Here is a 23996-nt window from a genome sequence, read left to right as displayed (position 1 = left end):
GTGGTTTTTAGTGGGTGTGAATCCCACACGCGCCCGCTGTAGTTCCGCCGTTCGGGCGGCGGACGTGTCTTTCTAAGATTTTCTACCTCCGTGTACGCACAAAAAAAAAAAAAGGTGATCTCGTCACCGGCGGACCAGGCCATCAGACCCGAGGAAAGTTTAAAGAATGTGCATAGATCCAGATAGGATCTACGTTGTTGTAGGAAGGGAAGGTTTAGAAAGCGGAGGCGGGAGGAGTAATCCACACGAGGGAAGCTTTTCTTAAACTGGGGGGTGAATTTACGTTGCACATTTTCAAGGGCAACACAATCACAGTTACGGGAGGGTGACCAGATCACGGAGCAATATTCGAGGGTATTCCTCACGAGGGAATTGAAGAGAGCTAAGGAGGGTTGGATGGAGTCAAAATCAGAGGCGGAGCGAAGAATAAAGCCTGACAATTTTGCTGCTCGATTGATGACATCGAGGCAATGGGTATCAAAGCGGAGCTTATTGTCGAAAGTGACTCCGAGGTCTTGAGTGGAATTTAAGCAGGATAAGGAATGCCTGTCAAGCGAGTAGGAGAAAGAAGTGGGTGAGGATTTTAGGGAGTAGCACATAGAGTGACACTTTCTGACGTTTAGCGCTAAACCATTAGTCGAGCACCAACGAACCAGAGTGTCCAGGTTATTCTGAAGGGAAACACAGTCCATAGGCGATGATATAGCGGAAAACAGCTTAAGGTCGTCTGCATAGAGCAAACAGGGACAAGTAAGGAGGAGAGGAGGTTGTTAATAAAAAATAAAAATAGCAAAGGACCTAGAATAGACCCCAGTGGGACGCCCGAAGAGGGGGAGAAGGAGCGGGAAGTACAGCCGTCAAAAGAGACGTGGCAGGATCGGTTGGAAAGGTAGGAGGCAATCCATAAAACAAGTGGTATGGGAACGTTTAGGGACGAGAGTTTGGATAGAAGTGTCTTGTGATTTACAGTGTCGAAGGCTTTCGCGAAGTCAGTGTAAAGGGTATGCACTTCTTGCCGTGAATTTAGACATTTGGCGACAAAGTTGGTAAAGTCAAGCAGGTTGGAGGCAGTGGACCTACGTTTAACGAAGCCGTGTTGTTCTTTCAGTAAGAGCATAAGCACTTAGGAGAGGAGGGAACGTAACAAGGAAGAAGATCAGATAAAATGGTATAGAAAGTGTGCTTGGTCACATGTAAATGGAGAGAGCAAGGGGACCCAGTTGATTGACGCCAGGGCTGAGTTCAGACCTTCGAAGTTCGCCTTACGAAACTTGAACTTGGTAGGCTTCCGAGCGACAGGAGAGTGGAGTCGGAATACCTGAACATCGAACTCGAGAGCAGTATGATGGGCGTCAGGGGCAACGTAAGACGGAGCATGAAGGGATTGGGAAAGATAACGTACAGCAAGGTTAGAGAGGACAAGGTCAAGAGTGCGATTTAAGTGGTTTCGAGAAAAGTTAAATTGGAGGGCGCCACAGGTGTACATGAAAGTGGATAGAGGAAGGGAAGGGTGGGTCGAGTTATTAGGGAGGGAGGGAAGGCCAGGAGTAATGGGCCAGGAGAGCATAGGAAGATTAAAGTCACCACAGAGGATGAAAGGAAGTGAGCGAAACAAAACGGTAAGAGCCTTTGATAATCTGTCGAAGAAATCCTCGTACAGAGAAGGCGGGCTTAGGCATAGAAAATATACGCACGATATGATAAAGGGACATACGTTTGGCGGAAGGACACGTATGGTAACAGAATCGTAGTAGGAGGAGGAGGAGGAAAAGATGATTTCGGCACGGAGAGGGGACTTAACAGCTATTAGGGCACCTCCGCCAGTTGTCTTGCCAAGCGCAACGCAGTCTCTGTCACAACGAAAGACAGAGTAACCTTCGAGGAGCTCAGAATCTAAAATCCTGTCATCCAGCCAGGTTTCAGAAATGCAGATGACATGATGTTGGAATGCTAAGGCAGACAGTTTGAAATCCGACAGCTTGGTCCTTAGACCCCTCACATTTTGATAAAATAGCGTATAGTTATTGGAATCATTCAAGTTCGGCGAGGCAGGCGGGCGGGCCGGAAATTTTCACGAAGATAGGTGAACAGGCAGAGAGGATCAGCCAAAATATACCGAACATTTTCCACGATTTCTGGTTCAAATTTGAATTCCCTTAAGGAAAAAAATGTTATCCTTGGCCAAGAGTTAAACATGCCCTAAACTTTCAGATCTATTAATCCTTCGATTTCTCCCTTTATTCTCTTCTTATTCTAGTTAGGGCTGGGATTTTACTTTTGTTGCAGGCGTCGAGTAACAAACTCAGGATTATTTCTATCTTTTCTTCTAAACTTTTAACTGAAGAACAATAAACCATTTTCCAGCAAAAACTTGAAAACCTCAAAGACGAAGAAGACAACTATTGGACTACACTCGAAGGACTCAGCTAAATGAAGTATTCTTGAATAAAATCAGCGAATAGGAGAACGATAGAAACACTCTCACATAAAAATCCATAGGACCATGATGCATTCTTCCATCCGCACATACTAACGACTCGACTGCATCCTCTCGCTACCCCCAGAGAGATTATCATAATGCCTCGGAGCGTAATCAATCAGAAGCCAAAGTTAAAGTTGGATTATCTATAACTTATCCTTTTGGGTTAAAACTTTCTATAATAGTATTTTAGATGATAGTTGCGACCAGTGGAAGATAAAATGGGCGAGTGGGAGCAGAGGTCGAGAAAAAGTACGAGGAAGCACAGACAAAGGCATTAGGGGGCGGAGGATAAGTAGTTTTATTATAAAACTAAAACTTTATGATGGTTAGTTTTGATTCAGAGAAACTTATTGGAAAGCTGATCACGCCGAGTGGGTTTGTTTGTTTGCTTTTATGTCGGGGTTTATCAGAAGATTATTTTTTGTTTGCTGAAATAATTGGATTGAGGAGAGATTGTTGGTTGAGGTAATTTTTAGAGAAATGATGGAAAGTTCTGGAATGCTTTCTAACTGAAACTATTTAAAATTCTCAGTCTCTATTTGGGAGGGTTTAAGGAATTATGAGACCCTAGGGTGAAAGTTGAGCAGAAATGGATGGAAAGATTGATAATTCAGCTTGATATATCCCAGTTGAAACCAATAAAATTTAATGATAATTTTACAATCGCTTGCTGCTAGGGAATATGCTCCGTTGTAACAAGCCTGGTAGACAAGGAACGTCCTGGACATCCGAAAGTGCGGACTGTTGGATGAAGATTCATGCCAAACCCAAAAAGAGCTTGTGGAATCACTAGCAACCAGTATTGAGAAGGATCCAGACGGAAGGACATTTGGTACCATACGAACTGGACCCGAGAGACATGTGAATAGCTGCTTCGACGGTAAAAAAGAAAGGGCTTTCTGGATAACATTGTCGCTGGCAATGAATGGTGGAAACGCTACGACAACCCCAAGCGAAAAAAAGCATATAGTTATCCCTGACAAGCATGAACATCAACGGCGAAGCCAAATAGTCACAGATTGGAGCTCATGCTCTGAATTCAGTGGGATCAAAAGTTGCCCCATCCGAACGAAACCATCGCGAGGAGTTTTACCAACAACAATGGATGAATTTAAGTCAAGCGTTGAGGATAAAATGACCAGAATATTCAAAAAGACATGACAATGTTATTATGCTCACAAGCGTTAAACTGGCATCTGCTACCCAACCCGCTATACAGCCCAAACATTGGTTACTCAGATTATTTGCTTTTCGATTACTAAATTAGGAGCCCCTTTCAAGTGGAATTCGTATGCTACAATATTCTGGGTTATCGCATTGCAACCATTATTTCACAATACATACAATTTTACGAAAAAAATCCTTAAAATTAATTTATACTCTCAATATTTTAAGAGTTAATATAGAACATTTCGAAAATGATCATTAACATTTTTGTTGTTGCTGTCATATAGATTTAATCATGTTACATATTACGAAATGCACTACAAATGCTTGCTTCTGGCTAAGGCGAAATTTTGTACAGGACAGGAAAGTGAACCGAGAGTCAGCTGCTTTTTAAATAACAAAAATGACATGGCAATCCGATAATCCTCGAAATTTTAGTGGTGTCGGCGCGGTCAAGGTAGGCATTGATTCCATCGGTAATCTTCTGAAAAATTCAATGAGAAATCAGAACATCCGATCCCTATTGGATTTTCCTTAAGGGGGGGGGGACGGTATTCAGGTAACAGCGATAGTTTCTGGCTGTTCTAGGTATTCAATATGTATTTTGGGCAAGCAATGTAGAAGAGGTTCTCGATGGATTGATTGCTGCTTTGGAGGAAAATTGATTCGTGTTAAGTAATCCTAAAATCGTTCAAACGTCGACATTTGTCAGAGGGTTCTCAGCGCAGTGGAATTGTTGTGAAAAATGCGCGTGGGTTATAGATTTTTAAGTTTTTCGTTAAATGCACAAAGTTTTCATCTGGAATTTTCTTATGAAGACGAATCAATCACTGTAAATGTTAACTAATTTCTAAAAGTGTGTAAAGCCCAGCAAATACAAGATTCATATAAATGAACAAACTCAACGCCTTTTGGTCGCTTAACAACGACTTCGATGTTCAGACCAATCTTGGTGAGTTAATGCCCGTCAGCGCAAATTACGTGAAGATACCATCGAAGACGCCTGTCTCGCAGTTTTCTTCACGATCGGTGCAACCCCATATCGATCGTGGATATTCTCATTTCGGATGTAATCCAAACGTGTCACGCCACTAGTCATCATTACCGCAAGACGCCGTTCATTGTTTTTTATAGTCGGCTAACACTCAGAACCATAGAGAGCGACAGAACGAACTACTTTGTGGTAAATTTTCGATTTGAGGCGTTCGTTGATACTTCATTTAGGTTGCGTTAATGCGTGAAGCAATCTCGTAACGTAGTTGCCCATTGGCAGATCGCATTGACCCCAGTTCTGGGCAGGTCACTGCCATTGACAGTGATTGTGCTTGTTTCATGGGGATCAGTCGTCAGAAACTCAGTTTCCCATTTTTGGGCAAGTTGCTTTTCGGATCATGATAGAGTAATTGGATCCAGCGCACGAGTTCTTCTGGCACTAAGTGTTGTCGTAGAGCATACCAGATGAATTCATGTGGCATACGGTCAAACGTTTTCTCCAGATCCAAAAATGCAATGTAAAGAGGGCGATTCATCTCACAGTGTTCCTCCATGAGTAATCGGGCAGCGTGTATTGCGTTAGTAGTTCCGCAGTTCTTGACAAATACGGCTCATGAGACAGGAGAAGCTTTGTTTGAGAAAGTGCTCTGTCATAAATCTTCCCTTCCGATTGCGGCACTCGGGTCTGAAATTTTACATGGAATTCTAACATTCGCGGTCAAGCCATTAGTTTTTTATGCTTATTCTATTTCCAGCTTTGGTTAGCGAGTTTACTTCCCAAAGACAGACGTGATGTCCCATGTTTTGTTATGTTTCCAGATTCCGACACAGACGCCCCTGTTTAAGAACACCTCAAATTTTGTTAAATTCCACGTAAGGGGCTGAAATATTCAAAGGCCCTCCCCCCACATTCCCGGGCTTGGCTAGCAAAAAAGCAAGCAAACGGGGAGCACTTCAGTGGAATTTCAGTAGTTGGTGGCGGACCTTCACGGTGAATTTCGCAAATTTTTAACTTTTTAGAATAGCTTTCCACTCTTAGTCGACTTCGACTATTCAGGATGGTTTTTGAATCATCTAGCAAATCATATAAGTCATTAAAATCGTCTGCCATCGACTTCGATGCTCACACCAATCATAGCTAGTGAGCTCTTATCAGCGCCAATTATACGACCATGCCATCGAAGACACCCTTCTTGCTTATCTCATACATATGTTACCTGTGCATATGCCCAGGAAAAAGCAGAGAAGAGACATTTGCGAGTAGCCATCAGATGAAGAACTTATCGAGGTCCCCGAAAGAATCTCGAAGGCCGTAGCAGCGGAAAGGATCGGATCAATCAGGGAAGTAGACCTCAGTGAAGGAAAGAAGCTGGACGACCCCGACCTAGATCTTCCAAGGCCTCTTGCGAAAAACCAAGGGTTTACATCATTCTTAAACGTAATTTAAAATATATGCCTTCCGGAGTTCTTGACCGGAGACCTTGTGGTTTCTTGGCTTACTTAAAGCCAGGGGGAGCACTCGAGAGGCAGCCGCGGCATCAGGCTACTTCCAAGGAAACGACATCCCGGCCCCCAGCGGAGCTAGTCGCTAAACTGCTAAACTATTGTGAGAGGAGGGCGTTAGCACTTTTTCTGCGATGCCAATACCTATCGCGAAGTCTGGGGAAGCAGCGACACCAACCGAACAGGTGACAACTTTCTTGAATTTATTCTTAGCAATAAAACTCCAACATAAGTGACCAGTACTAGACATAACTCTATGGAATACTCTGATGAGCGGGCTGGTTGGGAATTGGAGGGAGTTGAATGAGTGCTCTATGTTTGATCACTGAATAATCAAATTCGAAATCGTGGGCAAATGAAAATGAAAGGAATAATGAGGAATTCCTGGAGAACGGACTGAGATTCCTATGCAACTTACCTGAGCAAGAACATGGATCACCTTCAAAGCAACGGTGACATCAGGAGCGAACTGGATCTAGAAACAGTGGTGGAAAACGTTAACAAAGTTGTCATTGACGCATATGAGGCCAGCTGTCCGGCTAAGACAGTTAAGTCAGCAAGGAAGTACTCTGATGGAATAGGAGCCACAACGAGAATAGAGGTATGAAAACTCTTCAACCGGGCAAAACAAACCGGAAACTGGCCGAAGTACAAAAATGTACTTACTGAGTGTAGCAACGCGATCAAGGAAGCAAAGCGGAACAGCTTCAGGGAATTTTAGGAAAAGATCGAACAAACTATAGAAGCAACCAGGCTATACAAAGCTATAGGCAAAGACGGAGCAATATCTTCTGTCTGTCTGCGGAAAGGATATTTGCCGAGAATGAGGAGGAAAGAGGTATGCTTAAAAGATAATGTAATATGGAGAGTGGGAACTTGTAAACTACCCGGAGTAGATGGCATCTTCACAGCACTAATACAGAGAGGCCTAGAAATCATTTTAGAACCTCTTCTAAGGGTGATAAGGGACAGCATATCCTTGAGATGAAATATATACTAAGGGCATGGGGGCGGGCAAAAGTGGTCTTCATTCTGAAAGCGGGTAAAAAGAATCCTTTCACCTTTCAGACCAATTTGCCTAACATCGTTCGTACTCAAAACGGTCGAGAAGGTCATAGAAAACTACATTAGAAGTAACGTTCTAATGCGTAATACCTTACGTCAGTGTCAACTCGCTTATCGGACATGATGGCCAACCGAAACTGATCTGTATCAGCTGACGAATGTATTACGGAATGCCATAGATACACAAGAAGTAACAATGTTTGCATTTTTTAATATCGAAGGAGCATTCGATAACACATCGCACACAGAGATTCAAGATGTCCTGATCGGCAAGGGAGTGGGAAACATCCTGGCTTTCTGGATGGCTAAAATGTTAGAGAGTAGGCAAATGGAAGTACCGACGGTTACAAATTCTATTGTAATGAATACTATCCAAGGTTGTCCGCAGGGCGGGGTACTATCCCCTCTTATGCGGAATATGGTAGCGGACGAACTCCTGGATGTGCTAACAAATACTGGAATACAGGTCCAGGGTTACGCTGACAATATTGTTTTTATCTGTAGGGGCAAATATGAGGATATCCTATGTGATAGAATCCAAACTAGAGTAAGGGTTACTAGTGCCTGGTGCAGGAAGGCAGGACTACGTATCAACCCGCCAAAACTACTATAGCATCATTCACTAGGAAACGTAAGCTTGATCACCTGAGAGCCATAAGGTTACATGGCATGGAGGTGAAACGAGAAACAGAAGTCAAATATTTGGGAATTATGCTAGACCAAAAATTACTCTGGAAAATCCATGTCGGAAACACACGTGTGTTACAGGCCCATAGCAGGAAGATACTACATACAATAGTAAGGACAGAAGGAACTGAACTCAGCACATAAGCTAGGGAATTGCACAAATTCCAAAGATTGACTTGGGGTAATGAGGACATGACCAATGGCATCTCTGGAGATCCTTCTGAGATTAACCCGCCTTCATCTGCACATACATGTGCCTAGAGAGACTGAATAACTCAGCTCGCACAATAAGGTCTGGATACTCTGGGTTCCAGGCGATGTTGGGTTGGAAGGCAATGAGACAGCTTACGAACTGGCCAATAAGGAACCAGGGACGCCTTTTCATGGTCCAGAAACATGGAAGGTACGCACAGGCTGTCATAGCAGGGAAGAAATTCGGAGGAGTAATATGACCAATAAGGCGGCATAGGGAGGGGCACAAAAGGAGTCAACATGACCGACAGAAATATGCTGTATCAGTCTTAGTAATCGTGGCTGTAACAGTTACACTCCTCTTTTGAGGGATGGCGTCACTTTTAGATACAAAGATTTTATCGAAATGAACATTAGAATTATTTCGAAAGTTTCATCGAAAAACGTAATTTTGGAAGGTTTAAATTCGTAGCAGAACTGTCACATGATGTTTAACTGACAACATGGTCTCAGAAGATTAAAGTGGAATTCAAGGACTACGCTGGAGTTCTTTAAGATTTTTGTTTTGGTACTATTCCCTCAAAAGAAGAGAATTCAACGACACAACAATCGATATCCGGTCTAGGCATGTCTTAATAAGGAAGTCCAGACATCTCGGTTTTGCGCTGAGATCCACCAAGTTGAAATCCCTAAAAGCTGTCTGGCGTCCTGGCCATAGCTCCATCTCCGGCAGTGCCTGTCTTATCTTCTTTTTCTACTATTGTTATTACTCTTATAGACTATTCGGGCTAGATCACCCTCATCCATACGGAGTTAAATGACCCTCCCACTGCAACCTATTGAGCCGGATTTTCTCCACAATCAGACAGTTATAGTATCGCTCATAGATTTCGTCGTTATTTAGGCTACGGATTCAAGAGAATACGCAGTAAAATTGGCGAGATTTGTAGTAGCAACGAGACTAGAGGAGAAGGCCTGAATTTTTGAAGCTGAAGAAAGTCTTCAATCTTCACTAAATGCTGTGAGTGCGCTTTCTTTATAAAAGTTCTAGTGGACGACCTTAAGACTTCAAAGTTGGCCTGATCCTTGGTATTATCTGAATTAAGGAATCACAACCGAAACAGGTGCTTCGCACACTGGGATTCTTCAGTATCAGAGGAAAACTAAACAGAGGAACAAGAGAGGGGAACAAAAGAAGGAAGACGGTTTTCAAGAACATCATGAAACGTGAAGACCTCTCCAGTCCATTGTTGAAAGAAAGATATTCAAGGTTACGAATCTGCGGCGTGAATATTGCATTTGGGTGCATTGTGACGCGATCATACTGCAATACGTACAACTTCAAGAGGCGGATGGTGGCATCGATTTCAGGATAAACCGAAGGATATTGGTAAAAACCAGGCGAAGGATGTGATTATTCTGACTGCAACAGACATTGAATTGGGAAGCGAAGCAGAGGTTAACAAATGTTAAGAGAGCTAAGTTGAAGTGGTAACATAGCTTGGGTGAACTGAGAGTCCAAGAAAACTAAGCCATTCAATGTAAAATTGAAGTCTCTGCAGGGAATGAAAAGGACAAAAGGAGCAACAGAACATCTGGTAGTGTACCGACAAACTCTTTGACAAGGGAAGCTAGGCAAGAACATGGAAAATACCCACAGGCTGTCATGACAGGGTAGCAATTCGAGGACTACGCTGGAGTCCATCAAGGTTTTTTTATTGGTCCTATTCTCTCAAAACAACCAGTGACCATTTTTCAGCTTAATAAACCATATCTATACCCCAAAAATATTGATCATGCAGAGGATATCTGTTGGTTCCTACTTCAGGTCATCGACCTTCTTCAAATGGCTCCCCATCTAGGTACAAAGAAGGTGGAAAATGAGGCAAGGATTAAAGGTAAACACTAACAAATCCAAAGTTCTCCGTTCAACGGGTCATCGGTTCTACCATATTTTTCTTCTTCTTCTTCCTAGGTGCCTTTGAAGCTTTTAACGAGGAATGCTATTTCCTTGTATTTACTTTGCCTGAAGGGTATCTTTCCAATTAATGCAAGTTATCCTGTTCCTTGTTTTGGAGCCTGAAGCTTGCATAATCAGTACAATCCGGACAAGCTCGAAGACGCTCAAGTGTTATTACAGCTAATTAAAGAGATTTTCATAAATCTCCCGGAAAATTGAATGAATGCAAATGCGAAACAGAATCAAGAAGAAACCACCCTTCCCAAAAAAAACGGCCACTTTTGCATTTGTATCGCACAACGGCAATTTGAGAAGTAAAACGCGAACACAAGTAGAAGAGCAATGCAAAGCTCTTCCCGGAGATTTTTAAATGCCTTAAACGTCGAAATAAAATGCATACAACGTAGTTTGTGCAAAAACTACCCTCCTGCATTGCATTTATGTCTACTCCATCTGCATTGCTTGGCTTTAATTTTCCTGAAATGCATTCCTTCATCTACGCCGGCAGTTATGGTTCCATGCCAGGGCCATAGAAATTCATTCCAGTTTCGTCCTTTAATATTTTCAACGGTTAAGCGATACATCTGGATGCCTTTCATAGCATTGGTGGGACCGATGAAAGCTGTCGTCCTTCCCAGCTCTCGTTACAAAGTACTAGGTATTAGTAGCTGTATCAACAGACGTGAAGCAGGAATGGAAGCAGCGCCTGCATCAGACTTTTCCGTGCAACAACGACAACATCATCAACAAAGATACAAATACACCAACAATATTTCATTTCTTATTTTTCGCACAGTAAATTCTCCTCACTTCCATTAAAAATCCATTAAGTGAAACCCTCAAACAAAATTAAATGTTTTACAGACATCAGTGGCACTCGCCATGTTGGTCGAGGGTTGAACAAGGGCCGGGACAGAAAAAGTGCTACCAGCGGACCAGCAAGGTGGAGCGTTGTGGATAGTAATTGACAAAGTCGGGAGTTTTGTCTCGAATAATTAATTAGACTACTAACTTTCTCCTCAGATAATTTCTAAAAACTTTCGAGATGAGAGTTGGAATTCAATTAGCCGCCATCGACCGCCCAACCCTTGCCCATTCGAATGGCCATAAATTTCCCAATCCGATACAACATTACAGGCCCTTGTTTGTTCAAGGCTCCTTGGGAATAGTCTTGCATTCAATATGGGTTGGGTTGCTTTTTTGTATGACCATCCTTAAAGCAAGGATCATTCTATGCATTGGATACCATTTAACAACAACACATGAGGATATTCGTCCTTGTCCTTTTTCTTAATCGGTTGTGAAATATTAAAGCGTGGCCTCCCAAGTTACTGAATCCATGCATGACTTACCTGGTAACAGTTTGGCAACTCCTCCACGTAGAACAGCATCGTGTACGGCGCTGATACCAATTCCAAGGATATTTCTACCACCGCCGCCATCGAAGCTGCCACTGCCCATTGCGGCTCGCATTCCCCCCGGACCCATGCCATTCGGACTGCCGTCAAACGAACGAGCTGGTCCAGAACACGGAAGACTTGAATATCTGGAGGGAATGACTGTAGACGGACGTGTCTTTGGCTGGAAGAGAAGAAACGGAATGTTGTGTTATTAAATATTTAAATGTTATGAGGATATGAATGAAATTAAGAAGAACGGTTAAAAATTCTTGAGGATCAGGGACTTAGCGCTGGAGTGTAGGGGATGTCTGCAAGTTGTATTTTTTTATTTGACTTGTGTTCCTATTACTATTCTCCTTCGAATTTTCCATGATTTTTATTTGAGCTGAAAATGTTTTACATTACTTTAGAGAATTGAGAATTAATTTTATTTTAAGTCCTATAAAAATAAGAGGAAGACCGACGCCCCAACAGGAGTCTCTGTCTGGAGATTCCTTGAAATTCTATGTAATAATTGGGAGATACTGTCCAAATTAGGGCCTTTGGTTAAGTGTAGCTTTTAACCATATATAATGATCTGCCGCATCCGCCAACGTTACTGTTCGCAACATAGGGGGCATAGGGGGACCGGCTGATCGAGAGACAGCTGATGGGCGGAGGAGATCATTTTTGATTAAGATTTCGGTCGTGTTGGAAGTAAGTCATAGCTCTGTTTTTTGTGCAACAAACTTAGGAGAAGGATTTTCGACCACGATGGATTGAAATCACGAGATTTTATTGTGAGATAACTTCACGAAGAGGTGAAGAAGGTACAGGAATTCGTTGAACATTGTCCGGAAAGATCGAACCCGCTAAACTGATGTAAAAGCAGATCTTATTACAGATCGCTAAGGAGCAGTTAAATCATAATCCTGTGTGAAGTTAAGCCTCTCGGATTTCTAGGGGTGTCATAATAGAGCGCAGAACGGGAGTTTTTCGCAACGGATCCACATGAACGGGAGGATTGCTTTTGGTTTTCCGCGATTTTCCTTTTCCAATCAAGGGAATTTTATTTAAAGAGATCGTAGCTCGGGGGAATTTCCATAGTTAAGTGTTTAGTGCAGTGTTCTCAGATTTCCAGTTTAGTGCAGTGTTCTCAGATTTCCAGTGGAATTTATAGCCTGAAAATTTTTAAAGTTAGCAACTGAGCGTCATGACAAAAAAAAAAACAAAATTTTTGTCTTTGTCGAGTGGAAAATTTGAATCACAACCAAAAAAAAAAAACGGCCATTAACAGTGTTGAAAATCTGAGGCAGAGGAAGCAATGATTGAGGTTGTGTTCCGTCCTGGACTGTATTGTCAGATAACGATTTGATTGTATCCCAGCTTACATGCAAATGGAGTAAACAAAGAATGAAGCTCTTGGAGGCAAAAATTCACACGAGATCTCAGAAGAGAAAGAGTAGACGGCAGTTAGGAGCCAGACCTGCTGCCCACTGAGGAGAAGGACGATCTTAATGTAGACGTTCGTCTTTGGGGCTTCTACGCTCAGAGTGTCGGACTTCCGTCGTCGCACTACCAACTAGGCACCTCTCTTGCGCTTCCAAATCAGAGAATTCCTTACATCAAAGGGAGGAGAGACTAAGAAAAGAACTTTTAGTTCAAGGAACCCTCTGCCATCCAGCCTCTCCACCGGTCGAGCACTATTTTCTTTGCAACGACAAGAACCCGAACGTAATACGCAATATGGTTCCACCTGCCAGCTCTCCTCAGCATCTCCCCAAAAAATATTGTCCGGAGAGCGACCCCTTGAGTTTAAATAAAGTTGTTGACAACCCCCATTCCTCCTTTCACAAGAAAAAAAGTTAGAGTAGGCATCGCCCACAACTCCGGATCGGGAGGTCGTGCCTTCCCAATCTTCTGTAAGCAAGACTGAAAACAGGAGCTAGGTAAGGAAATAGTCAGTCGCACCGTGCTTCCGATTCAGTCGAGCACCTAACTTGCCACTGAGCTGCGCAGCCCATCTACTTCTTTTTCCATTTTGCCAAGAGAGTTGCCACTTGTTTAGTATATGTTGCCGTTCTTCACGAGCAACCACCTCTCTTGTCCTTGTATATGCCTTTACGCTTCTTAGCAAAAAGGACAACGGGAATCATTCCTGTGATCACGATCACGGTCGGTTCAGAGGAACTGCGGTACGCAGACGACACCCGCAGAGCTCTTCGTCTCTGCACTTACGGAAGGCGTTTACGATTTGCATGCCAAGAGCATCAACCCATACCTATGCGTCATAGAGCAGAACGATTGCGTTGTGCTCATCAGAAAACGCCGCCTGCTAGTCAAGCCGAAACTCCAGCTGCAGCCTTGTCCACTACTACTTTGATTTGCTCGAAAAAGCTCATCTTTGAGTCAAGCGTCAGTCCAAGGTAGTTATCTGTTGGTCTTGGCTCGCAGGTCTTCGGTTTTTTCTAGTACAAGGTTGAAACCATGAGCGATCATCCATCCATTTACCGGCGTATCAATATGCCAAGTCTACTTTACGTCTGTTCAACATTGGGTCCGGAAACAAGCACCATCATCTGCATAGCCGACCAGATGCGACTCTTCCGGCATTTCGAGTCTTAGCAGAGGATAGATGACCTCCAATCACCTCTGACTTCCTAGCGACTCATAGAGCGGTTTCTCGGATAACCCTCGGCGCATGGGGTATTGTCTAATGTGCCTAGAACATCTTTCCATCTTACGGAATTAAAGACATTTTTGCCATCAAGTATTAAGAGGAAGACCACTCATCGAATTTGGGGGTTGTGTGCCTCCGCTTGATAACCGGCATCCACGAATTGCAGGACAGCATCTACTGTAGATCTCCTTGGCCTCTCTGTTGTCATCAACCCGTATGAGGTGCGCAGGGAAAAGTGTCCGTACACTGGAGTCCATTTATTCGGCTTTAAGTAAACAAGGTTTCCACAGGGCCCTGATTTTTCTGGTTACCAGTTTGTTTCCGAGTCCCCACTTCGTCGACCAGGTCCTGCTAGCAGCGAGCTTTACTTCTGTTTATTGCCCTGCTGAATCTCTTTTTGACTGATCTGTACTCTGTCATTGTGGTACATGACTTCTTCTGATCGTTTAAACTTTGTGTCAAGCGGCGGAGTTTTCGGTACTCCTTTTGGAGCTTTGTAATTTCCGTCGTCCACCAATACATAGAAGGCTTGCCGAATCTCAATGTTCTCTTAGGTTTGGCAGTTCCGCAGACTGTCTTACCAGCCTCATAACCGCATTTTCGACAGTGTCAGCTGCGACGCTACCACCCTCAGGACTGCCCTCCAGCGGAATCCCACCTGCTCCAAGAACTTTGGCAAATCCCTCGGTTTTTTTACCTTTGCGACTTTCCATGTACAGAAAGAGTCGCGGTGGCCGCGCATACCCAAAGGTTTCTTCACTCCCCTCGAAGGCAATGAATGAATAGTCGCTTGCCGAGAAGTCTTCAAGAACTTTCCACCTGTCCACCAGCAATGGCAAAGTTACGTCGGGAATGCATCCTTCGCAGCCTGGGCGACGGAACGTTAAAGTAGATCCGGTGTTTAAGACTATGAGTCCTGTTCTCGCCACCATTTCGAGAATTCCTTTCAATCTGGAGTCGGAGTGAGGCCCATTCAAGTGCCTCCTCCAGAGTATCAACCCTTCGTCGAAAGACCCGCATCGCCACGTTCTCCTAAACACCGAATTCAGACAAAGCTGTCCACTTTCGCATTGGCTAAGAACCCCGTGGTGCAGTCACGAAAGCAGATGGCAGCGGTACCTGATTTGTCGGGATGGCATGGAGATGGGTCCTTGCTTCGAAACTGTTCACTGTATTGCTTTGAAACTTCCACCACAGCTAGTTTTTGGCCTCGGGAGTTCGTAAACGTGCTTTTGTAAACTGCGGACATCGGAACTTAACGGACTCTTTCACTTCGTTCTGTTTTGTGAGGCAGTGAAGATCACAGATTTCTAGAGAACACATGGTTTCTAGGCCACCAAAGCTTTTACACTATGTTGGCAGCCTCTTCATCCGGGCAAAACAAACTGGAAGTTGGTCACGACATAACAATATATTGACATGTCCAAACTAGGCAAGGAAAGCAAGTTAATTTCAGGAACTGCTGGCACTAAGCAAATCATAGAAGCATTTAACATGTGCAAATTCCTGATTAAGTACAGAAAAATATCTTATGCCTGGCTGCAGACAGGAGATGAAAGGTTCATCGAAAATGAGGAGGAAGGATAAGTTGCTCTTCAACACTCAGTTCCTGGAGTCCTACATTGTATTGGGAGATAACTTCACACTACTGGGCACCTCGGGGACCTCGAATAGGATGCATACAGTCGTAATGTCTAAGAAAAGGAATAGATCCAGAAGAAAGATGAAAGTTGTTACCTGAAGAAACAGAAAGATAGACGAAGCGGATACACTTCCAAAAAGTCCTCTTCCCACTCCTTGTATTAGTGCTCCTGAACGGCGTTCAGAACATCAACAGGAGAGGGCTCGACCAATCTCGTGAGATGCGAACGCAGAGACTTCCGGGCAAATTCATTTAATGGGTTCCCCACATGACCCGGCACCGGAGAATTTTCAGTAATTTAAAACAGGGGTTAGAAGCCAGGGCATGCATTTTGTCCACAAGTTAGTGTGATCACGAAGTCTGTTTGTGTAATTGACAAGTCTGGAGAGAGTCTGTAAAGATGGCAGCTTTCTCCTCACTCATTCTGAAAACTACCTTGATGACCTGAAGGAGAGTAAAAAGTTCAGCCGCGAAAACCAAACTAACATTCAAGGAAAAGTGTGATACCTGGTTTCCGTCGAGATTAACCACGACCCAGCCCGAATTATCACACCTGAAGGCAGCATCCGATGCCACGACCAAAAAACCTTTAGATTTAGGGCCATCGGCCAATCTACCACAAGCAGCCACCACGTGGGCCCTGCCACAGGTTCATCACAAATCAAAGACAAGATGACCTAAATCTCATTTAAAATCACGGGAACTTTATTTGGAACTACAGTGTCAAACAGGCCCAGAAACGACCTATAGGTCGAGGACAGACCATTGTTACCATACGGGTTTCGAACCATCAATAGGACCTTCTGAAACGGAGCGGCGGCTCCTTAGCCCTGGTGGAAGGAGGTTTAAATGTAATTATTGATACGAACCTTGATCATCGAATTTAATAGTTTGGCAAGCACATTAATGAGGGCGACAGGGCGGTAATTCGTTAAAGGTCCTTAAGAGCTTTGGAGATAGGTACGTGACAATGATCTTGGTCCGGCTCAATAGGTTAATAATCCATATGGATGGGGATGATCCAGCCCTATAAAAGGTGTAGCAAACCCTGCCAGAAATGGACCGACGGCATAGGCCAGGATGGCAAATCATTTTTTGGGGATTTCGAACTAAAGGACCGCAGCACAAGACCGGAATGCCTGGAGTTGTTTACTAAGGCAGACTTAGACCGGATACCGGCAGTTGCGCCATTGATGATGGTATCAATAGTCTAACAAAGACACTTTACAGCAACCGACCACCAGTTGATTTGGGTTTCATCAGTGAACGTTATCATCATCAAAACCTTCACAATTTTCGACTTCTAAGGAACTTGCTTGCCTTAATATAAGGCTGGTTGCTGGACCTTTAGAGAACTGCGTCAGTGCTGACATTACATACGATAATCTTAGCTAGTACCCAATCGTTTACTCCTTAATAACACTTCGAAGAAAGCCTCGCTCATATGCAAAAGACAGCCTGGGCTACCCTAGTTCTTAATTCAACCAAGAATACACTGCCTGGATTCGAACCGCATAAAGAAGTTTGGACGACCAACCTCAGTAACTTGTCCTTTTCTTCCAACAAAACTACGTCCTCTAATTCAAATTTAGACAAAGCGTCTCAGCAAAATAAAAGGAAAATTATCAAATTTCAGTAACAAAAAACTTTTTCGATTTAATGGAAAAGTTTCCGCTCGTGTTGAACTGAATGCATACATGCTCCGGCATGAACATGTCCTTTGCCCTCATTCTCACCTCACATCGTCTTTCTTTGTCGCTTCCAAACAATAAATCTTTCACTCTTGAAAGATCCTTATGACCCCTTTTCATTCCCTGGAAACTAACAAATTATATTTTCTTCGGCAAATGGATGTGTACGTGTAGACGTTGGTACGTGAGCCAAAAATGAACGGTATTCAAACTAGGATTCTATGTACCTAGCATCTGGAAAAATGACGGCACAATCTGATCTGAGGTGGGACGAGAGATACAGGACTACTAAAACATGTAGCCAATTTCATAAAAGAACGACGCTTTAGGATCTGTTCCAGACAGGATATGAGGCGAGAAGGAAAAGTTTTTAACAGGAATTTGAGTTATGTCTTCGAGACATCAATAAATTTGGGACGCAGACTGATAATCTTCGGGTAGAACAAGATCGCGTCTAGACAGGATAATGAGAAGAGCCCAGAGATTCTTCTCATATGTGATTCCTTTTCGTGCATCCTCTTTGCGGTGATTGAAATTTAAATCCACCTAAAAATTGATTTATTTCAGTCAAAGTTTGTCTTACTTCATGCCCACCTCCTTTAAACAAAGGAAAACTTTCCGATGGTAGCGAAGTCAACATATCCGTTTCATTGAAGTCTAAAGTGAGAGTATCTGTGTCAGGGATCCTCCAAAGGATGTGCTACAATCGCTGCACACATCGCTGTCAGTGACAGTCCCTTTCCCTTCGGTGACAGGCAATATCAACTTTTCCCCGAAACTCACAAACTTTTCCCTCTGTGTGCACTCAATTTAATTTAAATGGAAAAATGCTCCTGATACGCTTTTCCCGATTTTTTCCCATTCACTTTTTTCCCTATGCACTCTCTCTTTTCTCGTACTCAATTTTCAGAATTCTGACATGAAGTTTCCATTAAAATGCTATCAAGGTCCACCAGTGGAAGGATCCGGGGCAGGCGGAACTGAGAAAATCGATAGGCCGGCCTTACCGCATAACCTAGTGGTAGCTTTCCTGTAAGCAACAACATTCCAGATTGTGACTTTAAGCCGTCGATAGTTTGGTGGCCTAGAAACTGTGGCTCGTCCAACTGTGCAGGACAATAGACTTTTGTGGTCATATTCAAATTTCTGAATAGAACAAGGTGAAGTGGATTGGGAGGACATGATGGGAACCGCATGGCAATTCCTGACTTAATGAGTGCCAATGGGGTAGCAGGCGGAAGTTGGATAGAGGGTTGGGACTTGCTTTGGAGCTTACAGGAGTTGGGTTATTGATTGATCAATAGCTTGCATTGAGGCCATTTCATGCAAAATTGCCTGGATTCAAAGGGGATGGTAGGTGGCTTTTCTGGTTTTATGTTGAGCATGATTATCTTTAGTTTAGTTAAAGTAACTTCAATGGATTCAAAGCCGATGGAAGTTATCAAGGAATAAAGCAGAACATGAAGGATTTGCATAAGAATATTCAGATAGAGGCAAACATTTTTGCTTTGTTCCGATTTTCTAAGGATTTTCTTGTAGAAACCATGAAGGCTTATAATAGAACCGAAAATCTGGAAAATATTTAAGTTCGGAAAAAGATATAATTCGAAGATCCAGGGCCGGAAAACATGACAAGATATAAAAAACACTTCATTAATGGACCATTAATCTGAGTACCTGGCGACTTATTTCGGAAATCCTTGTATATGAAAAAATTCACAAAGAACTGATTGCAATCGATATACATAAATTACGCCAACCCTTAGCAATTTAGCAAGGTCCGACCTATGAAAGACATCACCCTCGTGTTGTTTTCCGGGAGAGATAAATGATTGCTTTAATATGTTCCTAACACATGTTTGGGCTGAGATCCTTGGACAATGAATAACTAGGATTTTTGCTGGTCATAGGGGAAATCTATGGAAGCCGTAATAGGCCGAAGTCGACCTAGCGAGTAGAGCTATCCCAAAAACCTAAAAAGCAAGCGAAATTGACAGTGAAGCTTCACTGAAATGTTCATTCCACAAAATGTCATGTCAGATTAAATCTGTGCCTAGGATCGCACCGGAACCTAAAATACAAAAAAAAGGATGTAGCGTGAACCTAGCAGAAAACTCTAGCAAAGCTAAAACTGAAAAAAATATAGGCTTGACCACCTGGAGCCGTAAAACTCGAAACCCGAATGTCGCGGTCAAGATGGAAGATCTACGCCAAATCACATCATAAATCAATACCTTTCCTACCTCAGATATTCATGAGGCACGGCCTTTGGGGTTCCCTTTATTCCTTCACATCTTCAAGCCTTAAAAATGGAGCATTCCCTCGACTGTAGAGAAGGTTTTTGAAACTGCGGTCTACCGCGAACTCGAATATTCAAATGTGTGTGTTTTGGAATTTACGATTTACGAATTTTTGGGTTAGGTAGGTTCTGGGAATGGAGCCGTGAGAGAAATGACCACGTTCCAGTACTAATCGAGACCTTCCATATGATACCCCACATGACTATATTTGGTGCCCCCCCCCTTAAGTTCCACATAGAACGATGTAACCCACTGCATGCGTGGGCGTTCACAGTTCCTACCTTCCCACCAAATTGGGTTTCAATCGGTACAATTGTTTCTGAAAAAAAATGGGTTGTGACAGACGGGCGGACAGGCCTGTGAGAAGCTGACAGATCTCCCACTAGGCTTGATGTGTAAATAATGTGTTCATGCAGTCTTCTTTTTTGACTGTGCATGAGCACGTGTTTGCTCATTCCTGGTGGACCAAAATAGCGATGCAAAGGATACCCGGAAAATAAAACAAAATAGAAGAAGTGAGGAGGAGTAAACTTACGGGGCAGGAGCTCGGAACTGTAGTACCGGTGGCTTTTGAGAGTGAGCAAGCGGGGTCTCGGCCATCGATATCCATCGACCGTAGTGCCTCGATGTTGGACGACTTGGCCACTGTGGCATATAATGCTACAAACGCTTTAGATTTGGAGAAGGAAGTGTTCAGACGAAGCAAAACCCTACCAAGAATACCAATTGAAAAGGCAAAGAAAGATGCGCCGAAAGGAGATTGCTGGCCAAAAATGGCGATTACTAAACCCAATGCATCTGTTCAAGACGACTCCATTACCAAAGGAGTGCTCAAGGAGATGGGGTGGAAGACGTTTTCGGCCAAACCAAAACTAAGTGGCTGTGGGGAACCTCCTTGTGGTGGAACCGGGAAACGCTGTACTCACTTTGGTTTGCTGACCGCGACGCAGTTCCGAGCGAGTACGGGGGCTCATCTGAAGCAGCTTCGGTCATGAAACCTTACCTTGGATATACTGGTACCATGGGAGCCGCGGTAGTCCCCGAATTCTCATTTTTCAGGAGAATTCCTGGAGTATTTGAATTCAGCTCATCAATTTCATGGGGGCTGTGGTTACGTTCAAGCGAACAAAAGACCTTCATACCTCAAACATGGTGTTGTGGTTCAAAACGCGTCGTGTACTCCAAAAGCTGGTATAGTATTCATTTGGTACAGATTTAAGTAGGTCTTGCATCCACCAGTGTGAAGAAAACAAGCCGCGCAATCAGTACAGACTGGTACCATTGTGATTGTCTCAGCGGAGCTCTGATTGTGGTCACAAAATCAATCCGTGCCTTAAAAAGACCGTGGGATTAAGCCCACACACAAAAAAAAAACTCAAGGAAGCTCAGCAAATGAAAAAGGTGAAGGAGTCTGTAAAAGGAGTAATCCAGTCAAGACTCACCGAGAACAGTGCCCTGACCCAGAAGAACTGTCTTTCAAGCAGCTTGGAGCTCAGATAGTTGAGCTGTTCGAATTCATCAAGGAGAATCACAATGTAAACCAAACCATTAAAAACATAGTGAGAGCCATTAAGGTGCTTTATAACAGGTCAGAGGCAGAAGAAAGAAGACCTAAGGAAACACAGAAAACTAGCGTCCCAACGATGTCACAGGCAACCCAAGTGACATCAAAGCGGAAAGTCATTTACCTCTGGCCAAATAAAAGATGACCAGAAAAAGAGGGGGAAGCTTTAGGGATCAACAGGCGCCAATAAAAGACGTGTTGACCAGAACAACAAACGGAACTAAAAGTTCAGAAGGGGGAAACATGTATCTAAAGTGGGAACGTCGGTTAACGAAGCAAAACCTAAGGAAAATAAAACGGTCCAAACCATAAGGCCATAAATAAAAAGAAGAACAAGAAACAACGGGTTACCTGGCATATTGCCGAAAGTGTTGAATGTCCGGAATTTAGGATGGGCCGATGGAAAAAATGAGGTTAATACAAATAAACCTCAACCATTGCAGGGTCGCACAGGATTTGCTTGCGCAGACCATAATAAGTGGACCGTACAGAAACCTTGACGGTGGTGTTCCGGTCTCAGATTGGTGGAACTGCGATAATATACACATAATATACCATGCGTCAGGCGACTAGTGACTTTGTGCGGACAAAAATCAGCGGGATATTCGTATATGCTGCCACAACCACAACGAGTCTCATACTGTCTAAATTTGAAGACCTGTTAGACGATCTTGTTCTAGACGCAAGATGACGAAGTACGAAGGTGATAGCCGGTAGCGTTAATGCGTGAGCTATCGAGTGGGGCAGCAAAGAAACTAGCGAAAGGAGCGTTGCTTTTTAAAAGCATTCGTCCAGTTAGGTATACTTCTAGAGGATGCAAGCACCTACAGGAAAGGGAGGTCCGATTCAATTGTAGATTTGTTTGTCAGTCCTGCACTGGCATGTCATATGTCCTGGCAAGTTAATTAGGAGGAACTAGCGACGGAGCTACGGAGCAGGAAACTCGCAAGTCGGAAGCCAAGATCCAAAAGAACACCAGGATAGTCTTCAAAAGCAATGGACGAACAAACATTCATGGAGGTGGAGGAGGTAGACTAGTCCAACAAGGAGAGTAGAGCTAAAGCATGTGACGCATCGATGCCTGATTTCTTACTAAAAGTCCCAATTAATAGTCGAATAGTGAATTGGCCAGCTTTCGATAGATTTGCCACCCAGCCAGATGAATGGGTCAGAAGGCAATAAGTAGGAAAACCACCATGCCTGAAAGGAACCTCAAGCTCGCTATCCAGCGGAACAAGAGGAAATGCTTTAATGAGCTCCATTCGGAGGCGGACACAATTTTATAGGCACTTAGCCTATAAAATTGTGACGGGACAATTCAGGTGTCGTTCATCTTCTCGGATCACGCCTTACTCTCTTGTTGAAAATCATCCCAAGGTTATTTACCCAATAGGAGGTAGATAATGATACCTTCCAGCGACGCCGATTAGGGTAATCACCAGAGACGAGCTGCTGAAGATCTAGGCTCGAATAGAAGGCAGCAAAGCTGATTGTATGCCAAATGAGGCCCTCAAGCTTGCCGCGGAATGTAGACCGTATGTATCGTACTCGCTAATTCATGCTGCTTTAAAGTGACCGAAATCGAGGCATCTGAAACATCTCTTCAGAGATATTTGCTCCCCAAGTCGACACATGACTCAACCTATACTTACCTTGCCCGCGGTAATCAGTTTAATCCCTGATTCCACCGGCAAGCTAAGAATAGCGGTCTGTGTACCTCTATATGCCTCCTTCATCCTTTTGATGGCACTTTCTTCCATTTTGCTAAGGTTGAATTGTTCCCTTAGCGCAGCACAGATATCCTCTGGTGATGTGACCTTGTTTAGGTCTTCGCACTCGATCACAATTTGTTGCTTCCGAGCTTTCATGTCAGGTCCCTCACCTAGCACCTTCTCCACCTGGCCGCGGAAGCGCTAGATTTGTTTAGTTCCAGGATCAGATACCTCATTCACGTAAGCCCCATATGGCTCCACTGACACCTAGGTTTGTCAATTCCGGATCCGTTTTGACTTTCCGAAGGATGTCGGCTAGGACATATCTCCTTTCTTGGAAATAATGATTTTTTCCGGACGAGTCTTCTTTTTCTCCTTATACCGTTTTTTGCCGCCCACCTTTGCCCATTCTTTTGTCACAGTTGGACGCGTAATCGAAGAACTACCCGGAACTTTCGTCGACGCAGCTTTCTTTGGCGATGAAACTTTTTTCTCCTTAGCCCCTTTTTGGACACCCAGGGATTCACTTATTTCATCCCTATTCTCTTTGCCCGCATTCTCACGCTTGAGGTGGCTTCACCTGCGTCTCCCGTGTCACTTTGCCACATGACGCTTGGGCGTTTTTCTCCTCCACCGCCCTAATATAAGACAACTTAATACCTCGTATCAGAGCCCTGATATTTTGGTGGATATTCCGCCTCTCTTTAATGAACTCGTAGTGTTCATTTATGCATTCCCCCAATGAAACAAACGCTGTTGCAGTTTCTTGCCTTTCACGATCGCTTTTTACAGCATCCATAGTTATGTCAGTTTGGGGACTCTCCAAGTTCCTTTCCGAGTCCCTCGACGAATCCCGACTGCCAAAAGGTAAAGCTGCTAGTTCTGTGATGACCTCCCAAGTTTTGGGCTTTTTCAAAAAGGATCCGGTGTAGATTTAATTTTCACTCCACTAAGATCTCTCTCAAGTTTCCCTGGGTAT

General features: G+C 43.6%; 1 protein-coding gene across 4 annotated transcripts in view; it reads right to left on the bottom strand.

Annotated features, from left to right (window-relative positions):
* The window catches only part of LOC119650644, a 405409-nt gene that overhangs the window by 140100 nt on the left and 241313 nt on the right, over positions 1-23996 (bottom strand). For all 4 annotated transcript variants that reach the window (XR_005249347.1, XM_038053569.1, XM_038053570.1 and 1 more), the window contains exon 6: positions 11402-11630. Coding sequence is in view for 3 of the 4 variants with exons in the window: in XM_038053569.1 (XP_037909497.1) it covers positions 11402-11630 (229 nt within the window). In the remaining variant the exon portion in view is untranslated. The remainder of the gene's footprint in view (positions 1-11401; positions 11631-23996) is intronic.

Source organism: Hermetia illucens, chromosome 3, assembly GCF_905115235.1.
Source record: "Hermetia illucens chromosome 3, iHerIll2.2.curated.20191125, whole genome shotgun sequence".
NCBI lineage: Eukaryota > Metazoa > Arthropoda > Insecta > Diptera > Stratiomyidae > Hermetia > Hermetia illucens.
Note: the sequence above shows the minus strand (reverse complement) of the source record. Positions and strands in the feature narration are given on the sequence as shown.